Here is a 15,377-nt window from a genome sequence, read left to right as displayed (position 1 = left end):
TATATCCAAAGAGCTGAGCAGCCATTCTGCACATGAGCCACTGAAAACTCGTCCCCCTTGTGTCCCTTGTACCCCTTTTTCCTGGGGGAAAAATACCACTGAAGCATTTAGAAGTGTCCAAGAGTATACACCATATATAATTGTCTGGGCTATTAGAGGGCTCTGTCTCGAAGGGTTGCTCCTTCAGAGCTGGCTAGATTGCCCTTCAGTCTTAGATTACAAAGAGCCAAGTGGCTTGACCACCTTTCAGCTGCTTTAATGCCCCAGACTAAGTGGTTAGACTGCCCAGTTCCCAGTTGGATTATTGTTGTTTCCTATTTCATAGACGGGCAATATCATATATATTTAACATACTATATATGGGAAATATATTCCAGAATAAGAGACCTGCTTCCTCATCCAACCTATCAGAAGAAATATGTTGCAAGTGTTTGACTGTTTGTCTCTTTGTCTGTAGCAGATCAACCAAGACTTGAACATCCAGCTGCTGAAGGATGGGTACCGGTTAGATGAGATCCCAGATGATGAGGACCTTGACCTAATCCCCCCTAAATCGGTCAATCCTACCTGCATGTGTTGCCAAGCCACCTCCTCCACCGCCTGTCACATCCAGTAGTGAGGCCGGCAGGCTGTGATCAGTGCTTTCCACTATAACTGTAAAACTTAACAGCCATTGCTTCCTCCTATGGTAGGACGTGCACCTCTTTGTGTTCATGGAGCCAGGAGAAACCCAAAAATTCATTTTATGATAGATTGATAAGTTATTTTAAACTACTGTTAAACAAAAAACAAGTTGCTCAAAGTGCCAGGCAATGCCTGACAGAACTGACTGGTCTGAAAAGTGAATGCAGAAGGGTCGAGAGACCATTCTGGGGGTTTTGTAGGCACCAGAGATATTTCGTAAGGTGTTAGTTCCAGAACAGAAAGTTGGGCTACAGTTAATCCTACCTGCAAGACCAAGAGGTGTCAAGGGGTTTTACCTGAGGTCAGTTCATAGTTCATTCACTAAGCATGATTTGATCTGTGTAACCAAAATTGTACCACAACAGAGGCACAAATGGCAACAGAATAGGGCATCCTTTCTTAGGGCAGCTCTAGCTAGGACTAACACAACACAATTCATTCACTTGCAAAGAGGGCGAATAGGTGGCATTTCACTGTGAGTTAGTACTAGCTAGAGCTGTTGTGTTACATATCCAATGCAGTCTTCCTTTGGCACCACATTATCTCCAAACACATCACATTTGATCTACGATCCATCCATGCTCTGAGGGGATTCAGTCTTTGACTGAGAATGCCATACTCATGAATTCAGTTATACTGACTTCAGCTTATACTTAATTCCTGTGAGACCCATTTGTTTCCAAAAGTCTCCAACTTTGTTCAACTAAGAAAAAATGAAACTTGCTAAGACAGGAACTGAAGGTCAGTGCCGAAAAAGCTAGTAGAAGAAAGCATATTTTTACAGAGCTTGGCTGTTGATATTCTTTTGACACTGCATCTCCTGATGCTTGTGGGAGAGATTTGTTAACCTTGTGGTGTCAGACTTTAAGGGAGTTTTAAGCAACAGAAGGATAATGAGCAGATTCAGCTGGAAAAAAAAAAAAAGCCACGGGAGGAAACCTTTATTTATCACATCTCTCCCCACCTGTGAACCAAGCTTTGTCTGTTAGAGCTGTCCCACATCAGGACCAATTGTGTCAGGAAACCTGGCATTACATTTCCTTTCTGGACTGAATTGCCAGCTCACCAACAGATTGTTTTCAACACAAAATGATGTCTGGAATTAGGAGACATCTCCTTTCCTGCTCATCTTTACACTGATGGCTTCAGAAGACATGGGACACAGATGGTGGATGAGCTGGCTTCATTCTCTGATGCCACAATATCTTTGACACAAGCACAACTGTGTCCTTTTCTGCTCAGCCAGAAAGACTGCCTGCATTACACCAGCACTTGCTTTAGAGACTGGTGGAGGGAAAAAGTTAGGGCAGTTTTGAATTTCCTATCAGAATTCCCTGGGCCGCAAGAAAGAACCGTGCCTCCACCCTGAGGTACAGATCTCCTGCCTCAGATGTACACATCATGATCTGATTCTTTAAGAAGTCTCATCTCAATCAGTGATGAGAAGGCCCCTTAACACCATGGGTATTTTTCTGTGCAGTACAAGTCATGATGTCATGCACAGCATAAGCGTAAGAACAAGCATTCAGGACTCCTGGGCTTTATTCAGGAGCTGGCTTCAGGCAACTATGAAAGATGTTTTCCCTCTTCCTAAAACAGGACTATTGGCCCTATCTGACAACGAACAGAAAGAGACTGAGCAAGCTTGTTTACTGAGCATTTCTGCCTCCTAGTGCAGAAGCGCTGATTAACTTGTCAACTCCCCTGGGAAGAGTGTTCCTCAGTTAGAACTCCTCTCAATTTCTCATCGTACAGCAGTGATGAGGCGGAGTATTTCAAAAGACTGGAAGCACAAAGCTTCCAGTCCCCAGTTCCTCATTTCTTTTGTGTGAGATGAGCATGTTTCTGAAAGGATGAGGGGAGCTCTAACGACACTGTGCTGGGAGAAAATACCAAGGAGTCTATTTTTCAAATGCAGAATGTGGTTAAAACTTTAAAGAAATCCCGTGGTATAAGTAAATCCTGCAGAACATGGCCCAATCTCTTTAAAGGTTCACACTTCCAAAGCAGGATTTTGCAGTTCAGCATCAGTATCATATAACATCTTCATTGTGCTTACCCTCCTGAGTCAGTGTCTGTGCCTTCCAGCCAGGCTGCACACACTCAGCCTTTCCTACAGTCCTTGCTCAGGAGCTCAGAGCATTTCTCAAGCAATGAGGTGTCTGTTTCCATGGGCCAGCCCTTTCAAACTGTAGATCCCACAGGTCACCATCACATCACCTTCATGTTTCAGCAAGGATCAAAGGAGACATGCTGAGATGAGTTTCTCAGGACTGCAACTCTCTGTAACCATTGCACCATGGCACCTCAACCAAGTCCTTTTTTTGCCCCTGTTGCTGCTTTTATCTGCCTGTCACATGGCCTGAGGCATTTTCCAGTTCCTGCAGCCACCTTCCACCCTTTGCATTGTGTGATGGGCACCTGCTTCCAGCATAACTCCCTAAAGTCCTTTGGAGGGAGATATTCACTTGCACATGGGGGGGGGAGGGGGGGGGGGGGGGGGATTAATTCAAACGTTAACTAGCCCAGTGCTTCCTGCAAATATAGACAGAAGCACAGGCCCAGAGTTCCTCCCTGCTCGCAGAAGGATTTGGTTGCACAAATTGCTGTTTTGGCATGATAGTACAGGACCATAAAATGGCAATTTTTTGGCTTCTCCTCTCTATGCTTTGTGTTCATATATTTTATTAGGGGATTAAAGTAGAAATGGTGGGGATAAGTAGTTACCTGTGTAGAGTTATTATCAGGAAGGCTGAATGAATTAAGGCATTGCACGTGTGGCTATCATAGAAAACTGATCACTAACCCTTCTGAATTGCAGCCCTTTAATCAGTTATGACCCTGAGATGTGGTTGTTGGCTTGTTACAGAACATGATGGCCAGCCCAGCGTTACGTGCTAACAGCGGGTTGCGTTGGCTCTCCCTGTCTCTCTTGTGTTCAGACCTTTGTTCCAGCCGTAAGGTTTTCCTTGTGCCCTCATTAAAGTTATGTTGTGGTGGGTTCCCAGGAAGGAGTACACGAATGCGGCCGCTGCTCTTTTATACCACAGCAGCAGGTTATCTGCTGCCATGGCCTGGAGAAGGTTAAAGCAAGGAGCACAGCCCCTGACTCTTAGCTGCAGCACTGTGAAGCTATAAAAGCTGTAAAGATGCTGGGTGCTCTCCCAGCTACAATTTGCTTGCAAGAAAGAGAATCATTGCTTTGCATCAGTGTTTGCACCATACCAGATGGCCTTTTCAGACCCTATTTTCCGTCCAAAATGTACTGAATACCAGAGGGAGGTATGCCACTGAGTATGAAAGGTTGCATTACTTTTCATCTAAATTAGCAAGCAATTAAGCTTCTTCATAGTGATGCCGGCGCCTACAACAAATGAATTTGATGCCTCCTAAAGCCAGACCAGCTTTTTGCTAGGATTTTAAGTACTTTTAGTCTCCAAATTACTAGAGTTTAGGCAAATCCTTTCCTCATATTAAATGTCAGCTGTGCTCTTTAGCATGAGCTGTCTTTGGACTGCAATGTCTCAGCGCTCAACTCTGTTTCTCCAGTCTGCAAACTTCCTATTTCCAAATGTCTATTTATCCTCCCAGTGTCAAAGAAAGTCTTTGGATAGCAGGATGTAGTCTGTTTTTCTGGTGGCTGTATAATCTTTAGCTGGAAGAAGGCTGATGTCTAGATGACCCTCCCAAAGGGTCTTTTGATCTTACTAGACTTATCTCAAAGCCATCCTTTGGAAGAAACACTGGATCAAATCTGATGTCACTGCATGTCAGCCCCCAGGGTGTACATTTGGCCCTCCAGTCTGCTACTCTCCTGTGGCCGTATTGCCTGCAGATGCCTTGCAACTGCAAAAGCAGAGGGCCAAGGCTGGAGCACAGACTTCAGAAGGGACTTCTAGATGCTGTGCTCAGCCACGGACAGGACAGACTCAACTGCTGTGGTTTGGCTGTGCATCTCCTTTCACAGAAGGAGACAGCTGCTCTGCTCAGCTGAGTGCTGGCTGACACACTGGTCTGAAATCCTGAGCAGAAACCTTCTCTCTCCATGCAATGTGTCCTGAGGGTGGCCTGCAAACTGTACAACAGTGCACAGGAAGCTTGAAAAGTACAGCGCCCTGCGTGTGACTCAGCAGCAAAATGAAGATGCTTTTGAAGGAAGGAGAGTCCCAGCTGAGCACCAGATGGAATGATAGAAGGAAAACAAGCAATAACTGGAAAGGCTGCCAAGTGCTGCCTTGGCCTAGGACAGGTCCCAGTAGTCCAAGCTTATCTGTCTCAGTACAGTGCTGATACCAGCAAGAAGCAAAGCTTGCTTTCAGATGCACACTCAAAAAACATCGTGTCCCTGAGCTGGCAGTGCAACCAAATACTACTGCAGAGACTCTACTGGAACATCAGAGTATAGAAATGAGATCTTGCTGCTTTTGGCACGTTTGATGTTTGCTCTAGCCCCAGGCAAGTCACATCCTCTCTAGATATCCATTCTCTTCTGTAGCACTGGGAAGAAATCTGCCTTCCCATGACACTACCACCTTGCATGGATGTTACTGAGCGTACAGTGGGCACCACTGTTAGGTTAGCTCTGCAAGCAAGATGCAAGGAGCATGCTATTAAAGTTTTACACATATTTTCATAATACTACAAAAAACAGCTCTTCTTCTACCAGCTTCTGGTTGTATTCGTGTATCAGTGCTGCAGAGTGGAGTTCAGTAGAGAGATTAAACAGCTTTAGGGACGACGTTTGGCAAAGATATGTTTCCCAGTTATTTTGCCTTTGCACAGCTGGCTACTGAATGTGCATGCTGACAGAGAATGTGCAGTAACATTCAGTGGCCCAACAGCACCATCCCCTGCTAGCAGAGGTAAGCGATTTCAAAGTGCAGATGGCTTTACAGCTCAAATAGTGAGCTCTAATTGAATGCAAGAGATCACCACAGTGCTCATTTGTGATATTCCCAGGGCAGTTTCATGCTTTTATTTTTAGCATTTATGTAACAGTATGAGGTGCATTTGTCTGGTCTCTCCGTTTTTTCCTTTCTTCCTTCAAGCGCACATGGGGTATGGCCTCTCCTAGCTATACCAGAACAGGCTTTACCACCTGGCTGCTGCTGGGCTCAGCAAGCACAGGCTGCACATGCCACCCTGAATGTACCCTGGTTTTGGCCTCTGGCATCCTTCAGAACTGACTCTTCACAGCTTCTGTCTCTCTCTGCTTTTCATGTCTTGAAAGTAGATTTTCACAGTTGGTCAGAATGTCCTCTAGGTGTCCACTGGTGGCAGCCCCAGGATCACAGTGGGTAGATGCTGTCTGGCTGAGCGCTCCTCTGGCAGCTTGTTGGGAAGGCAAGGGCCAGGGCTAACTGAGGTTACGTGGAGCAGGACATGCAGAGTGCCATGGCACAGAGCAGAACACACACACACACACCAGGACAGACTGCAGCTTTCCCTGGCACCCACAGAGAGCAACTTTTCCCATTGCTTCCCAGGCCAAATTGCCAGCAGAAACTGGCGGTGGGTTTGAGCCTTTCTGTGAAAAGCTGCTTCAGCCAAAGATGCATTTGCTTCTGGAAAGAACACATCTTGCTGATGGCACCCAGTCTGTGAAACAGCCATTTCCACAGCAACAAGTGATGAGAGGGGTAGTGGAATTTATCTGGGAGTGGAAAGTACAATTGAAGCCTTATTAAAATGTTACTTTCAGATGTGTTATTGGAAGCAGAGCAGTAAGCACTTGGAGAAGAAGAGCCACTGAAAGGCTGTGCTGAGATAAGTCCTGTTACTTACTGAGGTGTTTGCCCTCCCCTAGCTGCCCATTTACCTGCCCCAGGTGCGGTCTCCAGTAAGCTGTGATGTGATACAGACCCATGGAGAGGTGGAAAACCACTGCCAGCTCTCCTCACAGCAGCCCAGCAGGAGATGCAGCAAGTGTGATGGTGGGAGTGAGACAGCCGGGATTTCCCTTTGCCCTCCTGAGCAGCCCAGAAGAAGACTGTAGGGCTGAGGGTCACCCAGGTGATTTGAAAACCTTGGTGTGAGCCACCATCACCCTGCTAGGGTCTGGGACTCAAGATCCCTGCATGAGCCTGACACCCAGAGGAGGCACAGCTGGGACACCTCTCAGTGGTTCCCTTGTCTGCTATGACGCAAATGCTGGTATGGATGCAGGTCTGCAGGGAGAATGGCTCTAGTGGAGGACAGAGTTTTTGCAGGGGAGAAAATCCAGAAAGATATTCCCCTTCCTCCCCTTATGCACATTTATAACCATTTAAAATCCTTCCGCGGGGGCTACTGAACCTTCAGTTTAATAATAAAGGGAATGAACCACTACAAAATAGTTTTCTGAAAGGTTCTGAAAGTAGACGCCACTTGCATGCAGAGCTGCTCCGTGTCTAACGTGCGACTTCCAGACTTCAGTGCATCCTGCAGCTGAGTCCCTTTGTGTGCTGTGTGGGCTCATGGAGGGAGAGCCAGAGCTGACCATCACACCAACAGCTACAGCTTCCCAAACTACGGAAGGGTTAGGCAAGGAAGCGAGGAAAGCAGCAGCAGTGATAGAAGTATAAGTAGTTGTCACAGGTAAACTTTGGTATCTATGTACAATGGTTAGTTCTAGAATTGCAAGCCTTGTTATATTGCATACGTCCTCCTTTCACTCTTTTCTGAAAGCAGCCATCATCTTTCCCCCGTCCCCACCTTGAACTGGTGTTGGGCAACACAGGCAGTTGCACCAAAATGATTCTCAGCCCCGTCCTGCATTCTCCCCCTCCTACCCAGACCCAAAGCAGTCCAGACAGCTGTTGGCTATCACAAGTCTTAATTTTTAGCAACTCCACTTGAGTTTCTTTCTTCGTGTACTATAGCTTCCTCCACAAGCACCCCAGCAGGGCAGTACAAGAGGCTCTGACCATGTCCCAGGAAGCTTCTTTGCCCCCTGGCAGCACCCTGCAGACATGCACCTTACTGGGAACGTATGGGTCAGTGCTGGTGAGAGCTGGCACTGCTGACCTCATGCGTCACAGCTGATGGGGATCCACCAGGGGAAGCTGGCAGGGAGTGGCTACTGTCCCTTTTCTTTTAAATTTGGAGGGAGAGGGGGATATTTTTGGCATTTAGATTATTGTCCACCTTCTAGTGGCCAAGTTCTGGGCTGCATTAATAATTGGGGTCAATGGGCTGTCTGGGCAGGTATGGAGCTTCACACCAACTTCAACAGCAAATGTCATGGCTGTATCCATGGCTGAGTTTCTCCCGTGCTGGCAAAGAGCAGGCTGTGCATCCAGCAGGCTCCAAATGACCCGGCAGGCAGGGAGGCAGCCCTCTTCTGTGTTCAGATCAAGTCCATTTCATGCCCTCAGCTTGAAAGACACTAAACCCCAAGGAAATGCTTCCAAGGTCTCCTTCCACCGCGCAGTGCCTGGTGCCCAGTGGAGGCATTTGTGGGTCACTGAAAATGGGATCCTTCTGGGATATATTTAATGGAAATGCCTTTCAGGAGAGACCTCCCAACCTTTTCCTTAATCTCAGAACAGGGGATGAATTTCCAGCTGTCCTTGCATATAGTGAAACATAGCTGAAACAGCCAAATGCAAAGTAGAGTTAAATGTAGGGTTTGACCTGAATAACCTTTTAATTAGGAAGATAAATTTGTTGTAGCTTGACCTTAGTCCATGTTAGGAACCTGCTAATCATGTGACATGCGGAGTGTATTAATGCTGCACTTAACTTGGCCATTGGTTTTATCATCTGGTTTGGGGAGTTTTTCACTCCCGAAGCATCAGTCTGCATCTCGTACGTTCTTTTTTTTTCTATTTTTTTCCTGTTCAGAACATGTAGCACACATTGTACTTCTGTTCTTGTCCGCGTAGGGTATTGCCTTAAACAGATCAGTTGTGTTGTGGTTTGTTTGGGGTTTTCTTTTTTTTTTTTCCTACCATCAGTTTTATGCATTAATTTATTTAAAAATGTGGGGTTTTTTGGAAAAAAAAAAAAAAAAAGAAACATGTAATTTTTGTTTTTTTAACATTTTCATGGCAGTATTTATCATTGTTACTGGTTGTGTGTAGTGTAACAATTAATGATATTAAAAAGCATACATACAAAAACCAGCCTGCCAGCCTTTGTCACTGGAGGGAACTGGACAGCAGGGTGTGAGGATACAAACAGAGCCAGGATGGTGTCCCAAGGTGCCCCAGCTCTCATTGATGCTGAAATCAGGGGTGGACTAACAGATGGACAGAGCTGATGTTCAGGCATTGCTGGTCAGTCAGGAGGGACAAAAACCTGTAGCAGTGCAGGGATGCTCAGAAAAGAGGTGTCCAAGTACGGGGCTTCCGCCCAGCATCCTGATTTGGGCAAAAAGAGCACGTGGTTTCTGTGAGTCCTCCCCTTGTGTAACCCCATTGCCTGCACTGAGCTTGGGGATCGTTCACCTACACCAGCCCTGCAGAGCTCACTACTGCAATAGCAAATGAACCACACAAGGGGACCTTAATCTCCCTTTTTAATGAAAAAAAAAACAACCCAACAACTTAACACATGGAGAGCTCCCCAGAGCAGGCAGTAATTCCTCTTCATACCCCAAAACCACAGAGCAGAGCCATGTGGGTAGGAGCCCAGTGCCCTGCCTTGTGGTGGCTGGAGCAACGTGGTGCTGCACTGCTTTTTTCAAGGCAAAGAGGAGAGAGAGGGCCTAGAAACCCAAAAATGCCTACAAGCTATGGTCCTGCACCTCCCAAAATACAGTTACCTTGACTGGGATCAGCTGAAACTGTTTCTTATCCTTGTTAATCTAATTGCCTGTGGGAGGGGGAGGAAGGCTGGGATCAAGGGAATGCAGCAGTGCCCACTGAGGCAGGGATGCAGGTTGCAGGGAGCTGTTACTGAGCACTACTCCAGGACTTGGTATCCTTTGGAACACACCATAGCACTGACAGAATGTGTCCCAATCTCCCTTCTCCCACACTGTGATGTCACCAATGACATACAGACCACAAAGACATAAAGGAGCCTCCAGAACAGAGACACCAGGGCCCCATTCCCTTTCCACACAAGTTCTCCAGCCCTGTGCAGTGCCTGTAAGCCACCCCAAGATCCACCAGGATCCAGCATCCCTGTGGCCGCAGCACCATGTTCCTCTTTGCCCAAAAGCACAAGACTCCTGTCAGCACCTACACCGATGCTTACCGGCCACCATGCTCCATGAAAAAGGCCATCTATGAGAAGGCTCCACTGCAGCTATGGAATGAAAACAAATTTGTGACCCAGGTAATAGCCTCGGGGTTTCTTCCCTTACCTGGCTGAGGATGCTCAGGGCTGGGTGAGGGGTGGCACAGGGGAACTCATGGGTTGCCTCAGTCTCCATATCAGGGGATGCTCGTGTTCCCTGGTCAGCAATATGTCTGTGCTTGTGGCTTCTGTTGGAAATATCCAAATAGTTTTCCAGGACGGTATCTCCAATAAAGCAGATGTTATTCGCAATGGCAGTGGCGGGCCTCCTGCAAGCAGGAGAGCACCCGGAAAACAGTGTTCCATCTTTTATCCCCTATTGCCCGATGCTTACCTCCTTCTCCCCTGGTTCCTCATTGGCTGAGTACTGCAGGTTCACAATCTTCTCAACGCTTCACTAATCATACACATACCAAGTAAACACAAATCCTTGCCACCCAAACATGGATATCTTCATTGGTTAATTGCCTTCTAACAATTGCTTTCTTAACAAACATCTGGACATAACTTTTGGATGCCTGCTTTACAACATAAACGTAAACATAACCTCTTAATTGTTTAATTACCTCCTAGCATTTGTGCCCTTTACACTGGGTCATTGTTCTGGTCATCCATCTGTCCTTGCACAGAGATAAGCTTGGAAGGAGGACAGAGGGGAGTATCTTGGAGCCTGCCTATGGCATCCTAACATTCCACAGAGTGGGACAGTTCTGCTTTGTGAAAGGCCGCGACTCCTTGAAAGCTTGTTAAATGCACTTCACTTCTGCTGGCCTAATGAACAACCTTACAATATGTTTCCTAGTTCAGAATACTGTGCCCACATTGTTTAGAACATTTAAAGCCTATTGCAGCCTTGTGAGAAAGAATTTGTCACATAATTTGGTAACTATATTTCTAAACTATGTTACTAGTATGTATATGGAATTACTAATATGTATATGGGATCAGCTATTTCTAAGGATATGCTACAGCTTTCTTCTTTAGATCAATTGCCCTTTTCCTCATCCAGTGCAGAAACAACATTTTTACTTTCCACATTTCTTGTCCCCTGGGCTTGGTGTGTGTCTGTGGAGTGTGCTTACGGGGCAGACAAGCACAAGCTCTCACACAATTCCTGACCATCAGCAGGTTTCAGAGTGCATCCACTGGGAAGGGGGAAATGAGGCAGGGCATCCAGGTGATGTGGTTGTGATGGGGGCAGATGGATTCCCCAGCTCGCAGCCCTGAGGCTTGCCCAGTCCTGAGTGTGGCAGAACATCTCCCAGCCCTGCTCCTGGAGGAGGACAGACCTCTGAGACATGATCTTGCTAGGGGGGTCCCTATGGTCCACAGCCATATGGTTCTCCCTACACAGTCTAGCCACCAGGCAGGCTCTGATGTGAAGCATACCACAAAATGGGTTATCTCTTGCAGCCTCATTAACGTGTGTGTTATAATTAGAGAGCCAGCAGAGGGCATGGAGAAGGATGTCACAGCTACTAAGAGACAGAAGCATCTCCTCCAGCCCAGGCATCCCGGCACACCCCAGTCCTTTTGGCCTCTGCCAGTTGCAGGGCTTTATCCCACAGCTTCTTTCCCTACCTCTGCTGGCCTTATACGTAGTGGCCCTGTTATCCCCACACCATCCTCTGCTTTGCAAAGCACCTGGATGTCCCAGACACCACAAATGCAGAAGAGAAGAGGTAGTGGTACCCAGCCACTCTCTGTCCCCAGCGCACACCCTCTATGCAGATATTCACCCTCCTGGTGAGTTCTGGGGCGTGTCTCCAATGTTAGGTCCTGCCTGATATCAGTGATTGGCTTCACCACATTTCCCAGTGCTGATAAAGGCAGGTACATCACCTGGGTATCTCACCTCACTTTCCACTGTCTTTAGGGATTAACAATGCCCCAGGAGCAAAATATGTCTCACCAAGGTCAGCCTGAGAAGCTGATTAAAGCTGTGATGCAGGAGTATTTGTACCGGAATGCCATTGACCCCACTGCTTACTGGCCTGAGAAATATTGGCTGACCAAACTTGAAGGTACTGTAAGTTCCCATCTGTCCCCCTCTGTCACACAGAGCACGTCACTGAGGGCCACAAGGCAGGGAGCTGCCAGTTCTAGGTGCAACTCTGCCCACCCCTCCTTTTACATTCTGCATTTCCCCAGTGGTGGCAAAGTGGCCGTCACTTGCCATCTGTGCTTGTGGCTTTGCTGTAACCACCTGTCAGCATCCCCATGTTGGGGTCTCTTGGGCTCACCCCACTGGTAGCCCCTCAACACCTACTGGTGGTCAGTGATGCTGAAGGACACGTCCCCCCTGGCTCCCACGGTTGGGTTGAGATGAGCTGGATTGGGCTGGAATGGACATGCCCTCCTTCATTCTCAGTGCCACCATTCACCCTGCCTCCATTGTCTCTTGACCAGTGGAAAGGAGGTGCTGGCATTCACACCTATGAAGGTCCCAATGGCCCTTAACAAGGACCCCAGCAGCAGCACCTCTCAAGTGCCCCTGAACCCATGGTGTTGTATCTGTGAGACTCAGAGAGCAGATGGGATGTTCCAGCTGTGTCACACATCCCCGACCCCACTGGCAGCCACCTGCCCCACAGGTCAGTCCTGTCTGTTTCTCATTTCAGAGAAATACAGCCCAGTTTTTGTCAATGAGGACAAATACATCACCTGGCGAGCAGGACCCTACAACAGTGCAGCCTGGAACAAGTACAGCACCTACCTCCCCCTGCCACCCAAGGTAGAATCTGGCCCCTTTTACTTTACCCCTGCAAAACTGGAGCTACCTCGGGTGCCATCAGCACCCTGGGCTCTGTAGTGACATGGTGGCAATGCTACAAAGGCTGCAATCACTCCTTGCAGGAGCAGAGAATGGAGACTTTTCTTCAAAGCATACCTGTGCCATATCCCCCGAAACCTGCCTGCCTCAACCAATATGGTAACTGCCCTCATCCAGAGCTCCAGCTGTAGCTATGCCTGTGCCATGCCAGTGGCCATCTGCTTGATCAGATGCCTGCTCCTCCTTTTTGCTACCCTCTCTGTCCTTCTGCTTGCAGAGAGGGAGGTGGTTGCTGACATGCTGCGCAGGCTGTCACGGCTCTCACCATCATCCCTGCAGCCTGTGTACACTGTGTCAGGGAGGAGACCCTTCCAGGGCTATTACAGCCCATGCTCTGGTCGCCACTACTGCCTGCGAGGGATGGACTACTATGTTGATGGGGACCCTGCCATCAGGAGGCATCTCCATGCGCTAGCAGAACGGACTGTAAGGTTGAGCTGGGCTGGGATGGGCTGTGAATGGATCAGTGAGTGTTTTGGTTTGGACCGGGATGGCTTGGATTCAAATGAGCTGGGCTGAAGTGAGATGAGTTGGGTTGGGTGGGCTAGGATGAGATCAGTTGGTTGGGATGAGCTGGGTTGAGTGGGTTGGGAAAAACAGCCCTCTATTCTCAGGACCACCGCTCACTCTGCCTCTTGTCTCTTGCAGGAGCATCCCATGTTGCAATTACAGCCCTATGGTGACATTCTGTGCACCTACACATCATCCCCGGCCATCATACCCATATATGAGCCCTAGGTATGAACACAGTATGTGTGAGAGTGCTCCAGTCAAACGCAAGTTGCCCTGGTGCAAAGCTATTATTTTACCTACCACCAGCAAGGGGCTAGGTCCCTTTCTGTTAGGGTTTGATGCAAAATTGCTCAGAGGATTGTTCTGGGAGTGATGGTGCAGAAAGCAGATCCCAAGGGGTAGTGGATCCCATTATGGTGGTCAGTCAGTAACAAGTTCCTCCATCTTATGGATTAAGTAGGCCACAGCCAGGCAGAGCAGGCATCATTGTGGTGCTGAGCTGGAGCCCATTATTGCTATCTGTGAAGAAGAAGCCACTAAATTTCATCCCTCAAGGGCAGGTGTTGCTGTGCTTGATCGCATCCTGCAGTCCTTGGGACTGCACAGCACCCAAACTCTCGGTGGTGCCCCTAAACCTGGCTGTACATGGCTTAGCACCAAACAGATTTTGGTGCCACATTCGTGCTGCCTGTGTAGCTCTTGTGCTTTCTGCCATCGCCTGCTTTTGTCATCCGAGGATCCGTTCCCCAGTCATGCTGCCCTTTACACAGTAATTAGCCATGTCCTTCACCCGCTGCAGATCCTTAATCCCCGTGTGTTTATCTTTGGGATCTTTCCACTGCAGAGGCAGTTTTTTCCCTAGAACAACCCTCAGGGAAGCAGCCAAGGGAGAGAGGAGGCTGTTCTCCAGCATAGTTGTTGCTGTGCTACTGCACCAACTAACTGCCTGTGATCCAAAATTAGGAGTTAGGCTTGCAGAAAATGATTGGCCTTAAATTTCTGAGGCCAGAAACTGAAAACAAACAAGGACAAGGAGCACTGAGGTCTCCATAGCTGTCTGCACGCCCAAACCTTGGTGAGATGATTCTCAAAGTCTTCTCCACTGAGAATAAGGTGTATTTTCTTGAACTCACATGGGTCTGGAAGCTAAGATTTTAGGAAAATGACAGTGCAAGGAGTGGGGGTGGCAGGGAGAGACCTCACTGAGGTGACAGTGCCAGGGATCTCAGCTCCACTGTTCGGCTTCAGTACCCAGAGGTGCTGATAGGGGATGGGAGGCTGTGTGGGCAGTGCTTGTCTCTGCAGTGCTGGCAGCCAGTAGCAGAATTTCATCCTGCCCATGTAGCACCGCATGCCTCCTCTCCTAGGTGGGACTCCAGCCACTTCAAGAAGCTGGGAGGAGTGCAGAGAAGCAGCTACACCATCCACCCCGAGTTCGCCTCAGAGATGTACCATGCACCTGCACATTAGTGGAAAGTGAAGATGAGCTCTCAATAAAACATTTGGACAACCACCCCTGGCAGCTCGGTTCCTACAGAATGAGGAACTCCCTGCAAAGGGGAGACCAGTAAATGTTGTGACCTTGGGCTACAATTGGACAAACCTTGGTTACGGGTGTCCCATCCCTGGAGGTGCTCAAGGCCGGGTTGGATGGGGCCCTGGGCAGCCTGAGCAGTGGGGGCAACCAGCCCATGGCAGGGGGTGGAGCTGGGGGGGGGTTGAGGTCCCTTCCAACCCAAGGCTTTACAGGGTTCTATGGTTCTGTGATTTCCAGGAGCTATTAACGCAAGCTACAGACCGAAGCACGCAAGAAGAGCTTTCAGGGCACAGTGACACCTCCAGAAATAGAAGCGGCCATCCATCCCTGCACTCCGGGCGCGCTTTCTTTTGCCAAATTATCCAGGCACAGGGCTGAGGTCCCCCAGAGAGGGGCTGAACAAGGGAGGAGGGGTTGCGAGCGACGTCTGATGAAAGAAGGCGGGTAATTCAGGAAGGTGTTTGATGAATGAAGAACTGAGAACCCCGCTCCAGCGGGCAGCACAGCCTCCCCGTGCCGCGGCCTCAGCGCCGAGGGCACCGCCGGCACGGAGCTCGGGGCGGGCCGGGGCAGCGGGGCGGGCCG

The 15,377-nt window shown here is 48.6% G+C and overlaps 2 protein-coding genes across 4 annotated transcripts in view; both read left to right on the top strand.

Annotated features, from left to right (window-relative positions):
- The window catches only part of FAM219A (family with sequence similarity 219 member A), a 95,762-nt gene extending 87,089 nt beyond the window's left edge, over positions 1-8,673 (top strand). For 2 of the 3 annotated variants that reach the window (XM_048930803.1, XM_048930801.1), the window contains exon 6: positions 458-8,672. In XM_048930803.1, coding sequence (XP_048786760.1) covers positions 458-616 — 159 coding nt within the window. In that variant the 3' untranslated portion in view covers positions 617-8,672. Of the gene's footprint in view, positions 1-457 lie in introns of all 3 variants that reach the window. The other variant, XM_048930802.1, reaches the window with a different exon arrangement.
- Positions 8,674-8,977: 304 nt separating this feature from the next.
- Positions 8,978-14,725, top strand: CZH9orf24 (chromosome Z C9orf24 homolog). Its single transcript, XM_048931720.1, has 7 exons — positions 8,978-9,948; positions 11,786-11,933; positions 12,531-12,643; positions 12,766-12,841; positions 12,960-13,173; positions 13,391-13,480; positions 14,623-14,725. Exons 1-7 carry the CDS (start codon positions 9,811-9,813, stop codon positions 14,723-14,725), a joined length of 882 nt encoding a protein of 293 aa, XP_048787677.1. The 5' UTR covers positions 8,978-9,810.
- The last annotated feature ends 652 nt before the right edge of the window (positions 14,726-15,377 follow it).

Source organism: Lagopus muta, chromosome Z, assembly GCF_023343835.1.
Source record: "Lagopus muta isolate bLagMut1 chromosome Z, bLagMut1 primary, whole genome shotgun sequence".
Lineage (NCBI taxonomy): Eukaryota > Metazoa > Chordata > Aves > Galliformes > Phasianidae > Lagopus > Lagopus muta.
Note: the sequence above shows the minus strand (reverse complement) of the source record. Positions and strands in the feature narration are given on the sequence as shown.